At 33.8% G+C, this 26,321-nt stretch overlaps 2 protein-coding genes across 4 annotated transcripts; one reads left to right on the forward strand and one right to left on the reverse strand.

Annotated features, from left to right (window-relative positions):
• Positions 1-16,573: 16,573 nt before the first annotated feature.
• On the forward strand, positions 16,574-19,971 carry LOC113357434 (vesicle-associated protein 2-2-like). Of its 2 annotated transcripts, none has more exons than XM_026600824.1 (9): positions 16,574-16,906; positions 17,023-17,139; positions 17,754-17,824; positions 18,188-18,269; positions 18,596-18,711; positions 18,787-18,954; positions 19,040-19,186; positions 19,335-19,412; positions 19,567-19,971. In XM_026600824.1, the coding sequence occupies exons 2-9, from the start codon at positions 17,088-17,090 to the stop codon at positions 19,681-19,683; spliced, it is 831 nt and encodes a 276-aa protein (XP_026456609.1). In that variant the 5' UTR covers positions 16,574-16,906; positions 17,023-17,087; the 3' UTR covers positions 19,684-19,971. The 2 variants fall into 2 exon arrangements, with proteins under 2 accessions (XP_026456609.1, XP_026456608.1); XM_026600823.1 differs by having other exon boundaries at positions 16,574-16,851.
• Positions 19,972-20,150: 179 nt separating this feature from the next.
• On the reverse strand, positions 20,151-25,025 carry LOC113357433 (sodium/hydrogen exchanger 1-like). 2 transcript variants are annotated; one of them, XM_026600822.1, is made up of 15 exons: positions 24,871-25,025; positions 24,028-24,355; positions 23,801-23,919; positions 23,143-23,233; positions 22,883-22,942; positions 22,719-22,765; positions 22,418-22,612; positions 22,270-22,316; positions 22,072-22,138; positions 21,868-21,968; positions 21,644-21,745; positions 21,374-21,512; positions 21,226-21,288; positions 20,983-21,066; positions 20,151-20,891 (listed from the first exon to the last, which is right to left on the reverse strand). In XM_026600822.1, the coding sequence occupies exons 4-15, from the start codon at positions 23,201-23,203 to the stop codon at positions 20,541-20,543; spliced, it is 1,317 nt and encodes a 438-aa protein (XP_026456607.1). In that variant the 5' UTR covers positions 23,204-23,233; positions 23,801-23,919; positions 24,028-24,355; positions 24,871-25,025; the 3' UTR covers positions 20,151-20,540. The 2 variants fall into 2 exon arrangements, with proteins under 2 accessions (XP_026456607.1, XP_026456606.1); XM_026600821.1 differs by having other exon boundaries at positions 23,143-23,240.
• Positions 25,026-26,321: the final 1,296 nt, after the last annotated feature.

The raw sequence follows: 26,321 nt of genomic DNA on the forward strand, positions 1-26,321 counted from the left end.
GGTGTATGTGTTATTTCTTTTTCACATTATATTTTATTTACATAATTGAAATAATATAGGTTGTACGTTAATCAATCATAGTTGTTAAATCCGACCTTGTTTGTTGGATAAGACTTGATTGATCTTGAACAATTGATTTTGTTATTTTCACAATGTTAGACCAGTCTGGACTAACCCTGTTTCAAGTGGACGTTGTGTTGAAATATTCCTTTAATGATTGTTGCTTAGAGAGGTTTATACACGGTGGATATTGAATAGGTTGTGTTTAACACAAAAGATTTTGGTTCAAGAGCTTCACACTAAAATCAGGTTTACAGACTTATTTCTGTTTAACTCTGATTTTGTTGAAATAGAGATATAGATCTTTGATATACTTTCGTATGGATCGAGTCTGACTGTCTAGTTCATTCTCTTGAAAGTATATTGAAGTAAGTCCTCTCAGATTTCCAAACTAATTGTTGGGTGTGGTTGTTAGACCCCCGCATTTTCAAGCACGACTTACCAAAATATACTGATGGAATTTATTTTTCTTTGGAATTGAAATTCCTGACATGCATAATTTCAATTTACATGAGAAACCCATAGATGTGCTGAATTAAAGAATATGGATGGATCTTCTTTTTAATTAAACGCGTCGGTAGCTTACAAGATTTTGTTAACTGTACTAGTTACCATTGCATCTGTAGAAAGAGTCCTTTCTAAATTCAAGTTGATCAAATATTATCTCCAAATGACTATGTCATAAGTATGATTACGTGAATTAGCTATGTTGTCTAGATATTGAATAAGCAACGTTTGAAAGCTTAGATTATACATCCGTTATTAACAAGTTTGCTACTAAGATTATGCAAAGAGAATCCATAGTTGGGCGATTATAGTTGAATGCTTTTATAGGTGGCAATGTTAATAAAAATTTTGTTATGTTGGCTTTTTCACTACTAATAAGGGGTGGAAAAAATGCAAGACTGACCCTGGTTGTGCTATGCTATGAGAAAAATGCAGTTTAGCATTTGGTAAACCATAATTCAAATGGTAAAGCAAACTTAAAGGTAATCAAATTGTGTTTGGAAAATTATCAGATTCAACCGTTGTTGTAACAAATGACAAAAAATAGACATACCATTCAAAAAAAATTATTCAAATTTATTGATGTAGAAATAATTTAGCTTTAAACCATTAAAAAAAATATTTGTTTTTATCTAATATTAGTGGTTTTGGTAGTTTTATTTTTCATAGATTAGGTATTGCTATTCAAAAAGGAGTTGGAGCCCAGCTTGTTGCTAGGTTACCAACCAAAGTTGTGTACCAATCATGATTTCGATAAATTAGATCTTAGTAATATTACTAAATTATATTATTTTGGAGTTATATATGATAACCAGTGTTTTACTAATTAAAAATATATTTCAGAAAAATAAATCATACATTTTTTTCCCAAACAAAATCAAACTAAAATTAAGTAACATTAAATATTTACATTCGTATTTATTTAAACGAAACATTTGGTGTCATTTATAAAGAATAATAATATTTACGTTTGTATTTATTTAAACGAAATATTTTGTGTCATTTATAAGGAATAATTCGGGTATAAACAAATGAAAAGACAAGGGTACCCAAATACACCAGAATCTTTTATTTATCAACCTATAAGTCCTATTACCAAGTGTTATCGTCTATGGACAAAGTGTGATCGTCTATGGACAAAGACGACAGTACAACAACTTCGGTATTCACACTTTGTGTGATCGTCTATAGATACAAGATCGAGACAATACGACTACAAGATAACTCGTGTGATTGACTATGAATACAAGATCGAGACGATACGGCAATCAAAGTGTGCTTACTTGATAATAGGTTCGGTAATAACCAAACTCTATAGGATCACTATCAAGTATAACGGAGTTAAGTTAAAGTGCAATTTACTTTAATTATAGTAAAACAATTATACTACAGAAAAGTAAAGTAAATGGCACAACAAGATTTTGTTAACGAGGAAAATCGCAAATGCAGAAAAACCCCGGGACCTAGTCCAGAATTGAATACTCTCAGAATTAAGCCGTTATACAAAATCTAATACCAACTTCGTATAGTTGAGACCAAGCAGAATACCCCTAGATACTTAGTTCCTTCGGTATCCCTACGCCTTCGACTTCTAGAGTCACGCACTAGTACAATTCCTTTTTATCGTATTCCAAACAACAAAGGAACAACGAATCTGTTTGGTAACAATTCTATTGATTCTTTTTAAAATAAAGATATCTTAAATCATACGCAAAGGATCTTTCGTTTAATCTAATAAACTCCTTTTCCTGGTTAGATCAATCCAATCTCGATTACAAAAATAATAAGATTCGGATTTGCAATCAATCGGAATAGATCTCAAAGAGAATTATTAAGCGATGCTGATCTCACGCAACTTTACAATCAAATCTACCAAAGACAAATATGATTCAAGTTGGATCCCATCCGATCAAGGTTTGTGCACAATCGCAAAATATGAGAATTAATAAGAAATATTCTTCGTCTTCAAATCTTCTTTAATCTTCTTCAAAACCTGCACAACACCACTTGAATCTCTTGGGATCAATCACGCATAAAACGGAGTATGTTAACAACGGATTATCACAAAATGTCTTTAGATCAGTTCTAAAGATCTCGTCGATACTCTGATATAGTTTGAGTGAATCTTATATCAGAAGAGAAAATTTTCAAGATTAAACAAACTAGGTGCAATCAAAGTTTCAACAACCGTTAGTCAATCAAATCAATCGAAAACTAATAACACTGCAATTATCTAGTTTCCCACCAACAGTACTCATAAAGATTCTTGATCCCACAGAAGTCTTTAAACAAACAGTCGTAAGAGATTTCACCTAATTAGGATACTTTTCTCTCCTAATAGACGACTCCACCAGAAACAACAAAGAAGATGAAGTTTTCCTGGCTCTTAGGATAATTTTTTAGGAATGCAAACTTAGTTATTTATAGACCAAGGATGTTTGGACACCAAGGAATTTCCAAAATCGAAAATATTCTCAAGATACGCAATGCATAGAAAAATTTTGTTTTCCTAATTCCAATAAATGCTTTTCCAATATTTTCGAAATCTCTCAATAGAAAATCTCCAATTAGTAAATGCACATTACTAAATTTAATTCTCTAGAGTACACATTAATTGCTGGTAATTAATGTATATAAAATCAAAAACATTAATTAAAAGATTTTAAATTTATTTCTGCACGGGATCACCTTGAGTATTAAGGAATATCTTTGAACAATAAATGATAAGAGTTATTGTCCGTGTTTAAAGTATGTTGACATATTTTCACTGCAAATTCTTATTTCATATTTACACGGATTTGCATTCATGGAATCGGTTATACCACACTTCCAAAACAAGTTTAGAATTGGTTCTCCTGTATTCCAAGATTACTATGTGATTGATCAAATACCAAATCACATACATGGGTTCAATCAGTTCTACCAATCACTAGGATCGGTTATACCTAATTTGGAAACACTTGTGATCGGTCACACAAGTTACCAGGACCGATTACATCAGTTACCAGGACCGGTTACCAACTATATATGGTATTGCTTGTGATCGGTCACACCAGTTACCAGGAACGGTTACCAATTACAAGGGTCGATATCACATAACACTCGTGATCGGTCACACCAATTACTAGGATCGCTCACACCAATTACAAAGATCGATCATACCATCACATGGTGATTACTTAGGATCGGTTACACCAATTAATAAAAACTAGTCATACTAAATCATAAGTCATGCATTGTGATTAGTTATACCATAATACATAACATAAGCTAAGATCAGTTCTACCATCTCACACATATTGTTCATCCAAAGAATTGCAACGAATAGCCAGACCAATAAGCCTAATGATTTCCCTTTTGATTCACGAAATAAGTTCATGTATGTACTTCCTTTAAACAAATGTAAAACATTGTTTTCTAGGATGAAATCTTCACCATAACCCATTCACATAATCATAACAATATATACAAGATTATGTCGATGTTATATCTACGAAGTTCAAAAGATAAGTGTTATACTCCGTAGTCTAATTCCCTAATACTATGATCATGTCACATCACTAGAGTATTATACAATATGTACAGTATATACAGCTTTGCATTTATGTTTTCCATATGCACGACTTGAAAGATACATTAGGAGTGAAACAATTCAAGTCAATATTACTAACCTCAAGTGGAAGGATGATGTCGGCGTTGTAGCTCGCTACTTCTTCACATTCTTCAGGTCTTCGGAGTAATACTTGTATGTCTCAACATTCCTAGAATTCTAGTCTAACCTAAACGAAGTTGACTCTAGTATTTAATCAAGCTACTCAAAATGATTTTTGATACACTAAAATATGACAACCAAACTTGACATACCAACGAGCTATGCTCTAACAACAAAAATCACTCGACGAGATAATGGTGAGACTATCAACCGAACTTGACATATCAACTGAGCTATGCTCTAACAAAAAAAATCACTCGTTAGGATAATGGTGAAACTACAGTTTTTTTTTAATTTCTTTATAGTCTTTGAAATCTTATCTGCAGAGCCTCCGATTTAGTTACTAAGTTTGTATGAAATGAAATAGAAGTATTAATTTGGGTTTAGCCAGAATATTTATCACCGTAGACTACAACAAATTCTTTAAGAAACCCCAATAAGCGAGGTATTAGAAACACAACGCTGGCTTAAAAAATATGGTAGAATAGGTGCATCACAACATGAGATTTTAAGTAAATCTCTATAGGGAATATTATTTTACTAAACATAATATCTATTCGAGAATCAGTGGGGCCTTAATAGTAAATGTAAATATATAATTTGGATAAATTAATTGCGAAACAGAAAGAGCACTTACATTTATTTTTGAGAGAAAAAAGAAAAAAATAATTTAGAAAAACTAAAATGCAATTAACTGCTTCATCAACTAACCTTGAAAGGAAAAACAAATGACTATCACCCAATAATAGGAAGACACCAAGTGCATTTATATTAAGTCTACAATCACAACATATTCCCATATTTCAAAACTTTTAGAAATTAATACGAGTTCATTCATGAGATTAATACAAGCGCAACTTGAGATGAAACATATCCTGCAATCATAGCTTCAAGATCACCATAATAAAGAACTGAACACCCGTTTCATTTAAGCAGAAGTACTCTTCCTGATAAACGTAATTACTTATCAAAATAAACAAATTGAATTAACTAAAGTGGATGACGAATAAAACATAAAAACAAATGTAGGTTGGAAGAGAATTTACATTCATAGAGATACTGGATTTTAATTTTCAGTACTGTAAAAGATTAATTCTCCCACCTTAAACACTTGTTGAGCATTAAAGAAATAAATATTTATCAGCCCGAGTAACACTGATAAATCTTTTTATGAATTTGGTAAACTACTGTATCTTTAACAAGTATAGAATTTTTTTTGTTACCTTCTTTCACATCCATGAACCCAACTGAGGCGTCGAAAACCATGCCTTTACTGATGCGAGTGGAATTTTAGTCATAAAGTTTTATACCAAACTCCCTATACAGTAGACCAATTCATACTCCAACGGATTCAGTAAAGTAAGGACAAGCCTTTTTTGTGTATAGACTTTCTCAACTGCATTTTTAGTTTTTTTATTGACTTCAGTCATCTTTTTTATGCTTGATCCATCAACCATCAAAGCTTGAATAACAGTGTCCTAAACCTTTCATAGAGCTTCATGAGTTGTTTTTTACCATTAACTGAGAAATCCTTTGCAATATATGAACCATACATTTTATATGAATAGCCAAAGCAACGTATTATCACCCTTATATTTTCATAATATAATTGATGATCGTTGTTCGAAACTTCCTAGCACCCCGTGGAATATCATATTCTTCTCCACTTCGAGATACCAATGGGGAACACGCATCGATGCGCATGCTCTTCACATCAAAGTTTAATTCACCTTATTTAAGAATATATGTCGAAGCTAATGAAAAATGTTTTGTAGTCTCTTTCACAACTTCGATGATGAAAAAACCTCAACGTCTCTGAGATTCAAGATCTTCTTCCTTCAATCATAAGTAACCATCCCCAAAAACACATAAACAAACTCGATCTTCATTATTTCACTCGATCTACCTCTTTCCTCTTGGTTTCTCAATTTCTCTCTGCCAAGAAGTTTCTCTCGATTTATTTCTCTGCAGAGAAGATAACACAACTAATCCTCCCATACAAATGATAATGGTAAAAATGTGAAATTGACACACGTATAACACTACACATGTGGGATACCAACCATCTAACAATTTTTTTCTCTCTCTGGGATAGATTTCTTAATTTTTTCCGTTATGGGATAGATCCTCAAACGAATTACTGAAAACGGGACGTATTCCCAGTTTTCCCTTATTAATATGACGAAGTTGCAAAACGATAAAATTCTTAATATAAGAAGATTACAGTTTCGCAGCATAATCAACATTTTCATTTCATCACAGTTTTTCTTATTAAAAACCTTAGGAAACTAGTTATAGCATCACAAATCTCTATCAATTGTGATTTCATTTTCTCTTTCAACAACTCATATAAAAGTATGGATCGAGATCCTGTAACAAAAGGTTTTGACAAAACCTTTTAACAAAAATTTGTATCCATCGGATTTTATATATTTAACGGTCCAAATAGTCAACGATGTGGCAGTGGAACTAAATATTACTTGTTTGGATTAGAATGGTTAAGATATGCAAAAATCAAAATTCGCGTGTATCCCAAATCAAAAATGATGCTTGATCAAAATTGATTGGAAATCAAAATACTCTCTATTAATCCTAATGTAAATTTATTACTAATTAATCCCCTATAATAAAATGTAAGCCTTTTGTCTTTTCCTATGAATTAAAATCATGTATTTTTAATTTTGTGTTGGCTGAGAACAAGTGAATCACGTTCACAACCATCCAAAGTATCTTTGATTCTTGCCCTCTCATCAGATATCAAAGTTTTCGACTGGAATATTATATATCTTCCCCGAGGCAACATTGATCTTCAACATGATATGGCAAGACTCTGTTTAAGAATCATCAATGGATGATGGATCAATAATATCATATATTGACGGTAATAAAATATTCACAGTGTAACGAATCATCAATGGATGATGGATCAATAATATCATATACTGACGGTAATAAAATATTCACAGTGTAACGAATCATCAATGGATGACAGATCAATACGTATATTACGAGTAACATTTACGTATGAAAATAGAATTTCATCCAAATTGGAATCACAGTGTATCCTAGACAGGGATAAAAAAATAATCTCTTTGGATATTAGTTTTCGTATGCAACCAAACGAGCAATACCACTAGTTCCACCGCCACATCATCGATTATTTGGACCGTTACATACATAAAATCTGACGAATACTAATTTTTGTTAAAAGGTTTTGTCAAAACCCTTTGTTACAGGATCCCAACCCTAAAAGTATACCTCCCCTTCTCCGATATACCAAAGGGTTACTCGATTTGACTGCCTTACTTATTTGTCCAATTTTATATATAAATAATAGTTTGGCGAAACCAAATTCATTGTTTGACTTGTCAATATTTTCAACACTAATTTATGTTTTTCAAGGTCGGTCCCGATAATTGGATGACCCAAAGGGAACTCCAAAATGATACCCTACATATATTATTACAAAAATAAAAACTATAACATAAATGCATATTTGTTTTTACCTTCAAACCACCTCCTTGATATTTGTTTTTACTCTCCTTGTGTTCTCAAATTAACCTATTTTTTTAATTTAATTTTGGTGTAAAAAGTAATTCAAGAAGACAAATGTGTTTTGCTATGGATATACAAAGTTAATCTAATTGTTTATTTTTTGTTGGTGTTGTTGTTTCTCATATCTATTGTTAACAAAAAGATGTCTAGTAGATTATTTTTTTTGTTGAAGAAACTGTAAAATTATAATATACTATACTATTATTATTTAAAAAACTAATATAAGTATATACTCCCTCCGTTTCAGAAAAAAAAGGTTGATTTCATGTGTAATTTGTACATGATACTAGCCTTTTTTTTTTAAACGGAGGTAGTATCTTTTTATTGTTAAACCACATCCTCAATGTTCAAAATCAATTAGCAATTTAGATTTACCTTGCATCTCAAAAGACACTAGTTATCCCACTTTATTTTGTTTAATTTTTAGGAGAAAAATAATTCAAGAAGACAAAACGTGTTTTGCTATGTATATATATGCGAAGTTAATTTGATTTTTCTTTTTCTTATATAGTTAAATATATTAGTTTTAGCAAAACTATGTTTTCTCCAAGAAAAAAAATATATTTTGATCCCTCTTGGGCATGATTCCCCTAAGTTGACCTTGTTCAACTTTGCTCAAGGGATCACCCTAATATATTTCACTACAAGTACAATAAATCGCATCTTTCATCAATGTTAGGATAATATCAGGAAGCTCACATCCAAATAAACAACAATGGAAAAGATAAGGAAGTTAACTTCTTTACCTGATGTCACTGAAAAACTTTAATAAGAACGTTGAACTTCCGCCAGTTATCATCGATGACTTCAACCATGATGCGTAATTATTCACCACAAGTGAAGCATTCATCTCTCCTTTGATATAAACCTTCTTTTCCTCCCTTTATATTTCCATAAAAATTTGGAAACCCCAAATTTTGGAACAAGATTTCAAAACTTAAAATCATCTGATCACAATTATTATTGTTTTAGTAAACATGAAGGATCAAAGAAGAAAGTTTATATCCCTTCTTTTCGGGCTGAACAATATATGATTCTTCTTATTATATCGACATTCATCTTCCATAAATATAACATATTTAGTTATTGTACCTGCACATGTAATTTATTTTAAATCATGTTTCAATTATTATAAAGCTAACCAGATTTATGATATTTGAGACCGAAACCTAAGATTGGGGAGAATCTTACGATATTACCAACTAGGAATTACCATTTGGCACAAATATTATAGCATATTCAAAGCCAGGTCCATCCACTAATAAAACTCAATCAAACATCCTCTTTTTGATACAAACAAATTTTATGGTCCAAAATCCTTATTCACAGATTGTTAGAGCATTGCTCGGATGAACCCATAAAGCGTTGGTATGTCAAGGTTGGTTGTCATATTTTAGTATCAAAACTCATAAGTCACTTGATTACATTACTAGAGTCAACTTTATTAGGTTAGACTAGGAAGCCTATAAATGTTGAGACATACAAGTATTACCCTGAAGACCTAAAGATTCCGAAGACGTATCGACATCAACGATGACATCATCCTTCCACTTGAGGTTAGTATTACATGACTTGACTTGTTTCCATTTTTATATCGTAAGATTTCAAGTTGTTTCTGATTGAAAACATAATATACGAAGTTATATATATGAAACTCTAGTATAATAGACTTAATCATCATATTGTGATCAAGTGTCAAGGAACAATATATCAATAGTAATAAGTGCTTTATATTAGTATATTTAATTGCGAAGTATAATGCTTATCTTTTGAACTTCGTAATTGCGATATCAACATAATCTCTGTAACTCGTTACTAGATTGTGTACTGAACATATGTTTGAGTTCATACCTAGAAAAATGTGTTTGATTACATGAGTTTAAGGAAGTAGACGTACAAACTTGCTTTGTAGTCGAAAGGAAACCAAGAGGACTGAAGGTTCGGTTTTTATTGAAGATCCTAAGGTTGGACCGACCCTAGACTATATAGGGAATCAAGGTAAAACCAATCCTATCTTATGTCGGGAGTCAAGGTAGAACTTATCCCTATATATATTGGGAATCAAGGTAGAACCGTTCCTAACTTGCTTTGGAGTCATGGTAGAACCGGTCCCAATAGGAAAAATCGATTTCTCTAAGTCACGTACACTTTAGGGCTTGTGTGATTTAGAAATTGGGTTTGCAGAATAGGAAAGTTCAAGATGTCGACATAATGAGTAGTTTGAACATATGCTGAAATATTGTGTTTTTAATTGTTCATAGATATTCCTTGATACTCAAGATGAGATCCCAAATCCAAATAGTAAAGAATATTTTTGAGATTTTCAAAATTAATATGTTTTGTTTTACCAACAATCAAAACACATCTCTAGAAAGATATATTAGTTAAGTGCTAGCTAATATTGAGTTGTCCATGAAGATTTTGGTTATACAGTTGGATATTGGTTGGAATTATACAAAAGAAAATTTAGGTGCTTTATTGCATATCTTAAGAATATCTTCTGTTATGGAAATTCTTTGGTGTCCAAACTACCTTAGTCTATAAATATTGAAGTTTCTTCTTCTTACAAATTTATCATGAGCCAGGAAAACTTCATCTTTGTTGTTTCTGGTGTAGTTGAATAATAATATTATCGTAATACTATCTTGGAGAGGAGAGTAACCTAATTAGGTGAAATCTCTTATGTCCTCTAGTTTAAAGACTTCTTTAGGATCAAGAAGCGTCCATACCGTTGGCGGGAAACTAAAATTGCGTTGTTATCTCAGTTTTCAATTATTGATTTGATTGACTAACGATTGTTCTTGATTGCACCTAGTTTGATTATTCTTGAGAGACTTCTCTTATGACATAAGGTTACTCAAACTAGATCAAGAGACCAACATTGACTTGTGATCATCCATTGTTAACGGACTCCGTTTTGTGCATGATCGATCATAAGTCAGGAATCAAGTTTGTTATTCCGCAGGTACAGAAGAATATTGAATATTGAAGACAAAAAGATATTTCTTATTGTTTTTGTATCTTCGTGATTTGCTTTGTGCACAAATTTGATCAGCTGGGATCCGACTAGATCTAGTTTATATTTTGATAGACTTTTTATTGCTAGTTGTAATTTAGATCGACAAGCTATCAATTGGTGGTACTCTTCAGTATCCGAATCTGGTAATTATGTTTGACTTGATATGGTTAACTTATTTAATCCATATATTTTCAGATCTAAATCCGACAAAGGAGTTTAATTGATTTTAAACAAAAAAGCTTTGTCACACCCGAAAGATTTATCTCTGATTAATTTCCTAAGATAGGAAACTGGTTACCAAACAAATTAATACTTTACTGTTTGGAAGACGATCAAAAGGGTTGAGTGCTTAAAGTCCTCAGAGAGACTAAATCAACTTAAGATAGTGGTCTCCATCTTAGGATTCACGTGAGTTGGATAGATTGGTTGTAGCCGCAAGGATACTTAGGAAACTAGGTAACTAGAGATAGTTTATTTGGTCTCAACTGTACGAAGTTGGTAGTGTCTTTTTTAGCGGCTTAATTCTGAGAGTATTCAAAACTGGACTAGGTCTCTGGTTTCTTCTACATTTGCGGTTTCCTCGTTAACAAAATCTTGTTGTGTGTTGACTTTTACTTTCGGCAATTATAATAATTTTAGTTATAATTAAAAGTAAATACATTGTACGTTAATCCCAAACACTTGGGGTTAGTCCTTATAGTTTAAGATTCGGTTTCGAACTAGAAACTATATACCAAGTGTATACCTTGTAGTTGTTGTCTTCTTGACAGTTTCTATCTATAGTAGACCACGTAAGATATCAGACTTATAGGTTAATACCGAAAAGATTGTGGTGTACTTGGTACCTTCGTCATTTCACATATGGATATGAATGATTAAAAACTGATTTTTTTCAAGATGCATATAACACCCATGGTACATATAATTATTAAAATGAAACCCAAATTCATGTGTATTCATTTTCTCTCAGTTTCTGCCTAGAATAAGCTCTGGAAATAAAGATTTTCTTAAGCTCTGGCGAATTGTGAATCCAAGCACGCTTGATTGTATTTTGCAAATTGATTTATTTATTGTTGATCTTATTTTATGTTTCTTTTTCCGATGTTTATTTTTTTGGGTTTATTAGGGCACCATCATTTTGATTATGTCCGCTCCTGCTGGTTCTTAAGATTAAAATAATTATCATCGTTATCAAGATGAATTTACAGTTATTAATGAATTTTAAAGATATTGTTGAGGATATAAATAATAATATTTGCTTATAGGTAATTTCATATACATTTTCAGGGTTTTCTTTTGAATATTTAGGATATAATATTTGCTAGTTCTGAAGAATTATCATTGTTCCCATGTAAATAATAAGATGCAATATTAATATGCTCTCAGATGGTTTTTGTACTTCAGAATTTAGAAAGCATAACGTCTTTTGGCTGATGGTTTGGGTATTGATTTTTTTTTTTAATCTCGATAAGTCTTTGGATATGATTAATATTAATAGTAGGTGTTTCTTCTTATCACTAAGCGTGACATATAGTTGACCTTGGAGTGTAATGGTCACATCGAATTACAATTGTGGTTGCATCCAATATTATTAGTCATTATGTTAGTCCCTTTCTTTCCTAGGAGATATTGGTACTCGTTAGGGTTATTTCATTTTTCGTTCAAAGTAGTATAACAGATATGTATCGAAAGATTTCAATCAAGTACCACATTGCAACGCAAACGCACACACTCGAATTTTTTAAAAAGAAAACAATATATATGCACTGAAATATTCCCATATAAACTTGAACTTTGAAACGACGAGGGTACTGAGTACATCACAATCTTTTCAATATCAACTTATACAGACATACCTTGTATAATATTACAAACAATAACTTGCAAAAGATTATTTCAACAACGTGTAACATAGTACATAGTCAAAGTTCGAAACCTACCAAACTATGGGATCGTACCAAGTGAATAAAAAAACAAGTGCAATTAATTAACTATAACAATAACAATAATGATACCGCAAGAAGTAAATTAATGACACGACGTACAAGATTTTTTAACGAAGAAAATTGCCTGGCAGAAAAATCCTGCGACATAGTCCAGTATTGACTACTTTCAGAATTAAGTTGTTATACAAATTGGTTGCCGCAACTTCACGTAGTTGAGACCAGGTAAACACTCTTTCGTTACTCAGTTCCTTCCTATCCTACAACCAATCTGGTCTACACATGTGAATCTCAAGATATAGTCAATTATCTTGATTGCTTCAACCAACCAATCTGGTTTCCACAAATTCGATCACTCGGTTTTATGATAACGGATGATGGAAGCGAAACACAAGATCCCGTGACTTGATCATCAATATAAACCAGAATTATAATCATACCTTTATCATCAATAAATTTACTGACTGGCAAGAGATTTTTTATTAACCGGAGAACTACAAGAATATTATTTAAAGTGACATTTACCAAGAGATGAGGTGATATTCCTGATACCAATGTGGAAGATTCTTAAACCTTTTCTAGTACCAAAAATTACTTTGTTAATACCTTGATAAGATTTTAATGACTTAAAAGTACCTGAGTTTCCCGTCATATGTGAGACAACGCCACTGTCTATGTACCAAGTTAGATCAGTTGCTTGATTTGATGTAGTGGTTGTAGCCAATGCATTCGAAAGATTATCGGAAGCATCCTAGGCATAGTCATATCTGTACCAGCACTTAATTGCAATATGACCTGGACATTTATAAATCTGACACCTAGAATTTCTTATGAATGTTGAGTATCTTTGGAGGGGGTCTGAATCCTTGTAACGAGGTATTAGATTCATACTATGTGACTCACGGTAAGGAAATTGTCCTGCTATTGTAAAACCTCTTCCTTTTGAAACTTCAACCACGACCCGCATTTGTTTTTGCAAAGGCAAAGTTTTGATCGATGTTCCCGTTGTTTGTATAGTAACTTTGATGCCTTAACTCGTAACTGTGCAGTGTTGAAAAAACTGACTAAAAGAGGAAAACAGAGGGTTGTAGTACTGAAAGTTTCATTCTTGGGCCCAAAACTTTCTGATAAATCCAAAAATCTATCTGCGTTAGGAACGAGTTTTTGGATGGCATCGAGATTATCGCATATGCTTTTGAGTAATTCACCTAGGTCGAGACTTCTTTTCTCGAGAAATTGGAGCTGGCTCTTAAGTTGCGCTTCACGATCTTCGTTGACTCGAGAAATTACAGCTTTTTCTAACTTCTTTTGACGCGTCACTCCTAAAACGGGCCGATAAGATTCTTCGGAGAGTGGGGAGTATCCAGTATTTCAAAAGTATATTGATATTTTCCCATTCAATAAACGACATATTTGGTTATTCTGCACCATCTTTATTGTTGTTGCTGACCTTTGGAGGTGGTTCATCTGCGATGGGATCCATGGGTTTCATACCTCGGATCAGCTGGAGGATCTGCATATGCCAAAGGAGATAATTTGATTCATGGTGGGTTTTGATGTAGAATTTTAAAGGTGGGATTTAAATTTATGGGTCCATGAGATTTAGAAGAATTACGTTTCCTTCGGAATATTTGGTTTCCCAAATCCCTGAAATTATGTTTTCTACGTGAATCTGTTTTCAGCAAATCCTCCATACAGAGTCTGACCCCCCCCTAAGATTTGATGGGAAATTTATCGAAGGATTCATTGACCCACCTTTTTTAACTTTAAGTCTCATATATATACAATTTTAAGATTTTATGAGTAATACCAAATAGTATATGGACTTTAAACAAGATAATTCTATGAATTCTAGGAATTTTAAATGAGTTAACAAACACATGAGGGATTATAAATCCTCCAAATCATGAATTATGCAAACAAATGCACCATCAGTTAATTTAATTGAGACAATTTAATTGAACTAGGATAGACGACTCGTTTTAGTTTTACTGCTCTGACGTACCATGAAGAAATTTATGAATTAGATAAATATTATTATTTTTGCTGCTCGAAAAACAATTAAAGGAGTTACGCAATATTTATACATTTAAGGGCAACTCCTATGGGAAGTAAGAACGTCCACAAGTCTTGGAGAATCCACGAGATATGGACCAAAAAACGCTACTATGGTGTATTAAAAAGTCCGCAAAACCACCAAGTCCATTAGGTACTCCACATATTTGAGGGGGTTGCTGTAGAGGGTCCATCTGATTATTTGATTACCGGATGGCCCATCCGGACACTAAATGTCCGGATGTATTTATTTTATTTTTTTAATGTTTTTTCTTCCTTAATGACCAGATGTATTTTTCTTTTTAATGTTTTTTCTTCCATCCGGTCACTTAATGACCGGATGTCACAAATATCTTTTTCCTGTCAGGCCATTGAATGACCGGTTGGGAGTTTTCATTTTTTTGAGTTATTTAAATAGGAACTAATATAAGTGTTCCTAAATCATAGCAACGGTTTAAGTTCGATTTGTACGTTTCAAAGCGTTGCAGACATCAAATTTTTTAGAACAACTGGATGAGTTTTTTTCTTTTTCTTTTTTCGAGAATCCGGCCTAAGAATGACCGGATGGACTGTTTTTTATTTTTATTTTTCCACGATGGGTTTTATCTCCACTAGATACTGAGGATCCGCATATATATGGATACTCTTTAACTTATTGATGTTTTTACCTCCACACCATAGGAGTTGTCCTAACAAGGAATAAGAAAAAAATCTTTTTATGTGCGAAATTGATGGGTTATTTATCTTCTGATTTGTTGTAGTTGGTTTTCTTTCCAAAACTAGTTGTACTCGATTGATTTCCATATATATCCTTTCCATGTTATTGTTTGTGTAAGTTGTGGAAATTTTCTAATAGGTGTGGAATATATTACTTGTATTTTTGTATCCTTTATCAGAAATTATCTGGTTTTAAACCATTAAAAAATACTATCCCTGTTTCTGGGAAAATAGATATTTTCATTTTTTTCATTTTAGCCTACAGATAGGCCAAATTGAAAAAGTGAAAGTAACACTTTTCCAGAAACGGAGGGAGTACTTAATATTCATTTCTAGCCCAATTTTTCATTTTTTTTTAATCACAAACTCCGCATTAAGCCGATAGCTTATTAATTGAAGGATGATCTAATTGATGGTTAGGTCATAGCCCTAAAAATTAAAGCCAGCAAAAATTTACCATTCAGCTGGGAATTACAGTAGTTCCACTTGCCTGTCACTCAAAACTGTTAACCCATTCTCTCTCTATCAAGTGATTAATCTCAAAACCAAACCTGTTTGTTTTGGTTTTGCATCCCAAGGGACCACATAACCTAACAAAATTCCCCATGAATGGTGTTGCCTTGTTGGATTCAAGTATCATCGACATTGACATTACCACCCCCAATTAACAAAAAGGGATGGCAACTTTGTTACTGCTTTTGCGTTGTCTAATTTGTTTTTGTGTATGTCGGTGGAATGTCTCAGTTCCTCTCAAGATAAAGCCAGGTGGACGCAACTTCCTTTTTCTTCCGGTGTAAGTCACCATATTCACTACCAACCCTCAGTATGATAAAACTGGGTTGGAAAAGCCAAGCTAAGCTAGAGTAAAACCAGAAGTCAAGCCAAGCCGAGCCGAGCCGAGCCGAGCCAAGCCAATGAGAGAGGAGGCATTTGGAATTTGTATGAAACATTGCGGTTAACAACTGTCCACAACAACTGCCATTCCTTGTACGCATCTTTTTTTCCCTTTCAGTACTTGCTTGTTTATTTACTTGTTCTTCAACACAAAACCAAACAGGCAAACACAGAGTTGGTATACCACCAATCCCAATTCCAAAAACAAAAAAAATCTCGAATTATTCTTCTTCGTCATCACCTCGGTTTTGTCATCGATGAAATTAATGTTGTTTTATTCTAGTCGATAAATCCAATTTTTCTTTACAAAAAAAAAAACAAAATACTTAAACAACTGCAGCACAAATATCTTTGTCTGATCATCTACTTCTTCTTCTTTTTATCTCCAAGTAAGATTTCTTCTTCATCATCTTCTTCTTCTTTGAAATTTGTTGCTGAGTTCTGGTAATGGGTTTTTCTTCCCGAATTTGATTGTTTCTCACTTATTATCTGAAGAATTTTCTTGGAATTGTAATTATCCCTCTATTGTGTAATCTAATCAATGTCTTTTGTATCTACAGATTAACAAAATTTGACGAAAGGGGTTGGACTTAGTTCGATTATTTTGTGAACAAGTAGTAAAAGAATGGGTCAAGATCTTTTGGAAATTCAACCCCCTAAAGAACTCAGGTTCACATGTAAGTTGTTTGATATGTTGTTGCTCTCCAACTTTCAAGAATTCAAGCCCCAGACACACAGATATTCACTGCTCAACTATAGATGACGAAAATGCATTTGACTTTACAGAGGAAATGGCTTAGAATTCTAATTTTGTCATACATTTCATTTTACACATAAGGATTTCCTTACATATGAAGAAGAGAGGCCGATGATGTTTTAGTTTAATTCTTTCTTTTTCTAATCCGAATTGGCATAGTTATTCAACTGATTGCCTTTGTGTGCCATACAAAGTAGTGCTAGTTGAACTGTGATGGAACCGGAAATTGGGAACTGAGTGACCTCTAACTCTAAGGATGAAATTATGAACACTGTGGTCAATGGGTATAAGAGGCTCCATCCATATTCAGCCAACATGATCTAAGATGGACTTCCCGAGCATTTCCGTAGATATTAACAGTCATTGTTGAATTTGTTGGGTACACATATGTTTGAATATGGTGGTTCCTGCGAGAGTGTCCACGACCAATTAGTGTTTTCTTCGCATATATTTGTGATTTGTGTGTTCAACAATGTTGATGAATTTTGGTGGCTTATTATAGTCTTACTTGTTCACTGCTTATGGTTTCTCTAGTTAAGTTGAAGAAGCAGAGTTGGTGCTCGGTGCAGCTCTTGAACAATTCAGACCATCATGTAGCTTACAAGGTGGGCATATTTTCTATATTGTGTGTTTAATTAACTAATTTACTCCCTGGATTGCTGGTTTTCTCTTGTAGACTATTCAAATGTGTTAAGTTCAAAATGGTATCTGCTCTCCCTGTACAACTTTCGAGTAGGTGTCACGTATAATTTTCTCTTACCATCATTGCTTCTTTGATGGTATTCGAGCTTGGAAGGAACAGATAAATTTTCTCTTGCTTCTTTAAATTAAATTATTAGGAGATGCACAGAGATTTGTCAATCATGATGTCTACAAACCCAGTAGTACTGTGGGATACTGGTGTTGATAATCTTTGATTAACAAATGGAGATTATTGCTGAAATATAATACCTCTGGCACATTGGCAGGTTAAAACTACAAATCCGGGGAGATATTCTGTGCGACCAAATATAGGCGTTATTCAGCCAAACTCGACTTGTGATTTTACAGGTGTGTGCTCCTCACCTAGTTCTTTCCCCAACTGACGTCACCTCGGACCTACTGTAGATAATTTGGCCGGAATATCCACCATTTTAGCGTACTGTTTAAATGCATCTTTTTGTTTGAGGTTTGTACTTGTTTGATAAAAACATTCAGTAGACAATGACTAGTAGCTTCCAACAACATTTATCCTTCCCTGAAAAGAAACTGCATTTATAATCTTGTGGGTACTGGTGTGCCAATTAGAAATGTGGTCAACATTCGAGGAAGTGCTAAAATTTGTAGACTGCCACAGCTGATCTCATATACCCACATATCTCTATTATCAAATGTAGTTATTATGCAAGCACCCCGGGAAGCCCCGGCCGATTTACAGTGTAAAGATAAGTTTCTAATCCAAAGTACAGTTGTTCCTGCTGAGACAACTCCAGAGGATATCAAATCCAGCATGGTAGGGATTTTTAGCTTTTTGATAGTTGTTAGTACTTTATTTGTGATTTATTATGCTGATTAATATTAATTTCAGTTCTCCAAGGATACCAACAAATATGTTGGAGAGAACAAGTTGAGAGTCGTTATCGTTGCCCAACCGAATTCTCCTGTAGTTCTCCCAACCAATGAAACTTTGCAGGCCGAACCAACTATAACGTCTCCAATTTTGGGAGACCAAGAAAATCTCCCACCAGAACATATGGTAAGAAAAATGACATGTATTTGTGAACGTTATTATTGTTCTGCAATCCATCCTGCTAGGATCTCGACAATGCTTTCTGTTGCAGGTAACAACTAAGGAAGTGAAGGTCACGGAACTTGCCAACTATGTGCAAAAGTTGAGTTCTCCTGAGCCTGTGGAAGAATCTAAACTGGCTAATGAAATGAAGGAGCTGAAGTCAAAGCTAACTGTTTTGGAATCAAATCTGCGCGAGGTACTAAATCTCTCCAATGTTCAGTTAGTCGAAATTGGTTATCTTTATTTTTAACTTCCAAAGAATCCAACAGCATTCAGTCAGATGCCGGAAAGAAATCTATTATTAGCTCTGGCTTGTCACTAATGTTATGTGGATTTTCTTGAAGGCTGAGATTTGCATGCAAAAGTTGAAGGAAGAGAAGACCGTAAAGTTCAAGGAGAGGGAAATGTTGCAAGAAGAACTGGTAATTCACTCATCAACAAAATCCTTTAAATTAAATCTGAATTTGCAATCAATTGAAGCTTTAGCTGCAGATTATATGTGTTTTTCCACTGTCTTAGGCTAATATGTATAGGTATGTTTCTGGTTATCCATTAATTATACCGTTTACGTTACAGGTGCGTTTGAAAAGCAACAAGGGTGGAAGAAGAGTTCAAGTTGGTTTCCCATTTCTATTTGTTTGCATGGTCGCCATAGTGAGCATGAAACTCGGGTACATGCTACATAGCTGGTAGGCGGAAGAGTCTTGTATATCTGCAGTATAGAACTAGATATAATACCAAAGTGTCATTCTTCAAATCAGAATGAATCTTAAAGGATCATCTTATAAACTATACGGAAGTTCAAAACAAAATGTTTCTCGTTTTATGATCTGATTTTCTGGTCTAAAATGCTTTATTAACAGGTAGTGGGTGTACAAAGTCTGTAAGCTGAAATCTATGCAACTTCACTCCGTTGTCCCTTTTTTTCTTCAAATCTGTTGTACATTTTTTCTTAATAACACACTACTGAACTCTGCTCAATTGTTAGGCCAGACTTATAAAGGAAAAGCATTGACAAGGCAACAATATCCAAAAATAAATTCTTAGCATGAAAAAATGAAATTAAAATGTTTCAGAGTGTAGCAGCTACCCAGGAATGCACCAATATATCCAAATAAAGGGACAACAAACATTGGGAAGGCAGCAGAAAAGAAAGAACATTAAGCCAAGAACAAAAGATAATTAGTTACATTAAATTTTCCATCCATTTATACATACAAAATAAATATTTGAAAGCTGAAAGGTTATATAACAATATAATGGAAAACAAAACCTACTGGACAACCCTATGACAATCCACCATCGAGCAATCGATCACGCTACAAAAAATATATGATGCTAAATTTCAATATATGACCCAGAAGAAAAGGAAAAAAAAGAAAGAAATTACAAACAGCTTGTGTAGCACACACTGCATCAACATTGAATTAACAATTCACACAAAAAAAAACTCATCAAACCCATGCTAGCCAGCCTGCTATCCTGTTTGGAGATATGAAGGGTGTTCCTTTTTTCTAGATTGTATAAAATTGACTCTGTATTGTTTTGTTTTATGTCTGTGTTTCTGTTTCTTCCTCTTTTTGATGTAAACTTTGTTCAATTGGTGAGCCGGGAACAAAGGGGACAAAACCTCTGCCACCAAATACGGGACGCATGAATGCATTATCGAACTTGCGCCAATAGCGATGGACAGTATGAGTTGGGGTGGAGAGAAGCATGCGAATACTGGATGGACGAAGGATATTACGAGCACCAAAGTCGATTTCGGACTCTTGTCCGTTCTCAAGAAGTGGCACAATGAAGGATTTTGGACTATTTGGCTCTGATGACAACATACTGCTGAAAGGTTTCGGCGGAGGTAGTAACAGCTTTACCAGAGGTTTAGTCATCAAACCAAATACCTGAAAAATCCAGCAATGGCACATTAAGCATTTAGATGAATAAATAAAATAAAATATGAATCAGCAGATGTGAAAGGACAACTCATCATACCACTGTGCTGAATAGAACAACAGTAATTGTGCTGGTGATCATGATAGCATTTCCACGCAATTGAGTGTGGCCTGCCCTTGTAAACTGCATATGTAACAAAAGTGATTATATATATGCAAGTACAAACCGACAAAGTTGGACTTTGAAATGCTGTCGTAATTCTGATTCCAACTGTACGGGAAATGAGACAATGCTATCTTTCAAATGAATTTACTACTTAGAAACATAAGCCCCTAATAATACCTGGTTATAAGCAAGCGCAACAGATACAGCGCCTCGCATCAAACCAGCCCACCATATAGTAATCTAAAGAATCACAAAACGTTCTTGTTCAGCTGGTAGTCACACCACGACAGTAAGAAATATAAAGCCTAATAGAAAAAAATATTACTTGTTGATTGAAAGTGATCTTTTCATTTTGAGTCTTCTTAGTTAAGTTGGACAAAAACGACAGAGGGAAAACAAAAGCTGCCCTTCCAATCAGAACCAAGCCTTGCAATATTGCACTCACTCCAATTGACTTTCCGGGACTGCAAGAAAGATAGACGCAATAATCCCATGAAATGTGAAACTTTTTTATGAATAAATACATTTTTTCCTGTAGTAGACAAAGAGTTGTGATGTCTTCAACTAAATCTTGACAAGGGAATAATTGACTTACCTGCTTCTAACAAATCTCCACTTCTCAATGTCCAATGCGTCCATACCAACATAAAGAAAGATAAATATCTCAGCCATGAATGACAGTGTCGCAAAAGCATGCCTGCAATGATCATGAAACAGCAAAAACCACAAAGTTAACTATGTACAACTAACTTTGACCTGCATGCTGGCATAACAGAGAATATACACAGTATGAATTTCAACGGTTTCGATTTAACATACTTGGTAGTGACTCGTGAACTCTCTGTCACATTATGCCAGGTGTAGTGGGACATCACAATCCCACAAAAGAACACTGTGAGGATTGCACTTAGATGGAATAACTGTAGTAAAAATATCCGTGTTAGGTAATTCAGAACAGAAAAACAAAAAGTAACAAGGATCGATCCTTGAAGATATGTACAGAAAGTTACAAAGAACTCTTACCTCGGCTAGCATATAAGAAAGGTAAGCCATAAGTATCATCAGCGCAACCTCACGATCAGTAGAATGCCTGAAATTGGCACAAACTTAGGCAACTAGAGCATTGTAGAATTTTGAGATCCAGCAAACTTAAAGACATGAACCACATGAAAGAAGGATAAAAGGAAAAGTGGTCATAAGAAAGCAAACAGTATATTTTACCTGCCAAAATATAGCTTTTTAATGATGTATGCACTCAAAAGTCCAGCCTGAAAGTAATAAAAGAGAATATAAGAGTACAACTCTTAGCCACGCGCAAGCATATAAAACCCACATTACAAAATTAGGAGTTTGAATGGGAAAGACTTACAAAGGCTCCAAGCAGTGTACTTATGATAAATAAATATGAGAAGTTCCCAAAAAATTGCAATGCGATTTTGGAATTGATGTGAGTAAGATCAAAGTCCTGAATTGCATTGAAGAGCACCACAGAAGTCGCATCATTAACAACACCTTCGCCGAAGACCAAACTGTAAAGTAGTGGTGTCTCATCCTGATTAAGCACCTGTTGAAGTACAAAAACTTTTACATTTTTATTTTATTTTAAGATAAGTTACCAGTGCAACTACATTTTGTTTCTTTAATTGGAGTGTTTTGGAGAGTTTTCATACCTGCAAGGTGCAAACAGAATCTGTGGCAGAAAAGATTGTTCCGATGGCTGCAATTTTAAAGTGAAATACAGATAAGAATACAAGATAAAGAGTGACAGTATTAAATCAAAGCTTGAGTACCTATAATGGTTCTTATGAAGACAGAGACTGATATAGGAACATACCAAGATAATCTCCTAATTCCAGAGGACCAATATCCAGCTTCTTAAATATTTGTGTCGCACCTGCATAAAGAATCAGGATGCGTTAAACAGAATATTTTTATTAGAAATTGATTAATTTTTACTAGAAAGCGTAGTCCCTGAAAGTTGTTTTGACTTTAAAGATTCATGTGAAAGCTTTGACTTTTCTTTTTGTGCATGTATCTGATATGACAAAATCAATGAAATAACCCAAAATGCATAACAAATCTGAAGCTACATACCGAGAGAGATGATGGCAAAAGATATCAATGTACCAATTGCACCAAACAGCATGATTGTCATAAAGTTGCGAAAGAATTGTTTCTTTTTAACCTGGAAACTAGTCACACCAAAAAGTAAAAAACAAAAACAAAAAGACCATCAAACTCATTGAGCTCATATTAGTAAATTTCCTAACAATTTGTCTCTGCAGATATGAAATAATCACCACAACAAAGTAAAGGTACCAAACATTGAAGCACAACCACATTAAAAATGAAATAGAAAAGAAGGTTGAACACTATACTAGCATGTAGACAACCTTCCTCTGAGGCAAGGTAAACTCTAGCTATGGATAAAACAAATAAAATATAGCTCTCCTATTCTACACAAGCTATATGACGCCAACTAATTCAATCAAACCATGAATCAAATCAATCTACAATCTTAGCCACAAAAGTGCCTCCCAACAAAAACCAACTCATCTCTGTAGCCATGCACTTTCCTTCAAATATTCAGCACCCATATGAGTCCCAAATGCACAAACAAACTGCATCCTACTTGTAACAGGATTTACAACTCAAAAATCATAGACTTGGTAACTCTTATAACTAAGATAGTAGAGGTTAAAATCCAGCATTAAGAAGAGATTTCACTCCAAGAAAGGAAGAGTTAACATACCCAGCATTGAATATAATAGGAGGAAGTAGATATATAAAGAAAAGATCTTCACTAAACACTAGAATATGGGAACTTTTTCCTCCTGTAGTTAATAGAATTACAACTCCTGTACACAAACCCTGCAATCAAAACAAACCAAATTTCAAATTCACAAATCACCAACAAAAAAATATTATAAAAAAAAAAAAAAAAAATCAACAAAAAACCCAAGCTCCTGCAGAACTTACAATAGCAATGGCTGTAATGGATTCATTCATCCACCGATTCTCTTCGAGTAAATGACCTATAACTATACAAGCGCAAAGAAGGGTAACAAATAATGTAATTGAAACCACGGTAGCATGATCAGAAGCTCCTAACATGTCCAAACTTTTGAAGACCAAGCTAAGCTCCGGTGCCATGGTAATCATCTTTACCAACAATTCAAATTCAATTCAACCTAAAAACCAGTTTTTTCTTTTTCAAAGCTCGGATTATATTTCCGAGCTGTCCATTCACAATAAAGATCTCTCCGCAAACGACAAATCTTCAGTGAATTTCGCAGAAACTCAATACCTGCAAAATTTAACAAAGTTCCAAAATTAAATTCTGAATCATCAGAAACAGAAACAAAATTTACCAAAAAAAAAATTATTGGGTTTTTTATGATCACCGAAATTGCAGGAAAATAAAAATATTTTTTAAGAAAGAAAACAAGAAAAACAGTGACCATTAGAATTTGAGATAATTACGCTTAACAGATAGATGTAAAAAAACAATAGCGGAAAACAAAGAAAAGGAATCAAAATTATTGTGTTCCTTCTTTATTAAAATTAAATCATCAAAAAGCTAAAAAAAAAATCTCTTTTCAGTGAATCACTGTTTAAAGGATTTTGAGCTAACCCAAAATCAAGGAGAAAAATAAATTGTAAAAATGATTTGTAGTAATCTAAAAACTAAACAGAAATCGATTCATTTTTCTTTTTGTTGATCATATTGAGAAAACAGAGATACTAATTGAAGTTGAACTAAACAATGTGACATTAAGAAATCAAAAGATCAAGAAGGAGCTTTCGAAAGCGATACCATACCTTGATGTACAGGGAGGGAGATTCAGAAGGAACTAGAAGAAGAGCTTAATGAGACAGACAGACAGCAAGGCAGTCTATAGGAGAGAAGAAGAAGAGAAGATGGGTGAAGTGGAAGAGATTTGAAAATCAATTATTTCCATTTTATAGGTGCGTGTGTTTCTCTCTCTCTATAATTAACAAATACAAAATGTTCCTTTGTTATTTCCAACCCCAGATATCTCTATATCCTACCTTATTCTAACAACCTTTCTACGCTAGAAAAAGAAGCAAATTATGCTATAAACCCAGGCATGCTCCGTTAAAGCAAGGAAAGATCTTTTCCAACACTAAAATAAGCAATACACCAGGCTCCAGTTAGGCTTTAAAGTTGCCCATGGGTTAAATGTTGGACAGTACATAGATTAATCCAAAACAGGAAATAGCAACAGTCATACATAGAAGAAAATTATTTTGAGTGGTTACGTAAATAAGATTTATTAAGAAACTCAGAAAATGACGGGTCTCTCTTTCGATGCCGTTCTTAGCCTTCAAAAGTTTCGTCAATTACATGTTTTACCAACTCCTATTTTATGGAAATTGACGGCTATACATACTAAATTAACAGACAAAACTACCCCCTGTTCTTTTTACATTAATAAATAACTAACTTCCATTTCTGTTAGATACTTAGCTCCTTTAAAATATGAGTTGGGTTAGTTTCAACTTTCAACTTTCAACTTTTGCTTCTCCAGGTATTTGGTATTCACCCCCTATCTTTCTGTGGACCAAGTACTGTTATAAGAGAAGACTTCAACCAGTGGAGCCAGAAATCTAACATTCAGGGGCTAAAAAAGTTAAATTAGATTTTGGGGGACTAAATGCTCGACCTAAGAGCAACCACAGTCATGAAACGGGCCAAATACCAAAAGCCAGACTAAAAGCCAAAAAAATTTGGTATTATGTGTGTTCAAGCACAATGGGAGTAGACCAAAATTTGGTGAAGCATAACTTATACCCACGCTTGATGCGGGACGGAACTTATATCCACGTTTCTTGATGAAGCGTGTTTATAATATGCGTCTGAATGAAACGGAGGTATAATGCGCGCTTGATTGAGACGTAGGTATAATTTACGCCGGACAAGGAACGGAGATGGAAAGTGCGTTTGGTGGGACGGAGATAGAAATTGCGTCTGGATGGGACGGAGATATAAAGTGCGTCTGGGTGGGACGGAGATACAAAATGCACCTGGTGAGATGTGTTTAATTAGTGGGTTTGATTAGTAATTGCTAAAATGTTATTAGGTATAATCATGTAATGCCCCACAGTTCATTGACTAAAGTGTTTAGAACAATATGTTAAAGTGTTTAGAACAAATTGCTAAAGTGTTTAGAACAGACGCACATTAAAACAGCGTCCCAACTAGGCGCACATTAAAACAGCGCCCCAACCAGGCGCACATTAAAACAGCG

This window comes from Papaver somniferum, chromosome 3 (assembly GCF_003573695.1).
Source record: "Papaver somniferum cultivar HN1 chromosome 3, ASM357369v1, whole genome shotgun sequence".
NCBI lineage: Eukaryota > Viridiplantae > Streptophyta > Magnoliopsida > Ranunculales > Papaveraceae > Papaver > Papaver somniferum.

Excerpts from the sequence above, each read along its gene's own strand:
- LOC113357434 (XM_026600824.1), top strand. The coding sequence starts at position 17,088 with ATGGGTCAAGATCTTTTGGAAATTCAACCCCCTAAAGAACTCAGGTTC. Across the intron at positions 17,825-18,187 it reads ACCATCATGTAGCTTACAAG|GTTAAAACTACAAATCCGGG; the intron begins GTGGGCATATTT and ends GCACATTGGCAG. Across the intron at positions 19,187-19,334 it reads TGGAATCAAATCTGCGCGAG|GCTGAGATTTGCATGCAAAA; the intron begins GTACTAAATCTC and ends ATTTTCTTGAAG.
- LOC113357433 (XM_026600821.1), bottom strand. The coding sequence starts at position 24,210 with ATGATTACCATGGCACCGGAGCTTAGCTTGGTCTTCAAAAGTTTGGAC. Across the intron at positions 21,969-22,071 it reads TTTCTTATATGCTAGCCGAG|TTATTCCATCTAAGTGCAAT; the intron begins GTAAGAGTTCTT and ends TTTTTACTACAG. Across the intron at positions 21,746-21,867 it reads AGTTCACGAGTCACTACCAA|GCATGCTTTTGCGACACTGT; the intron begins GTATGTTAAATC and ends TGATCATTGCAG.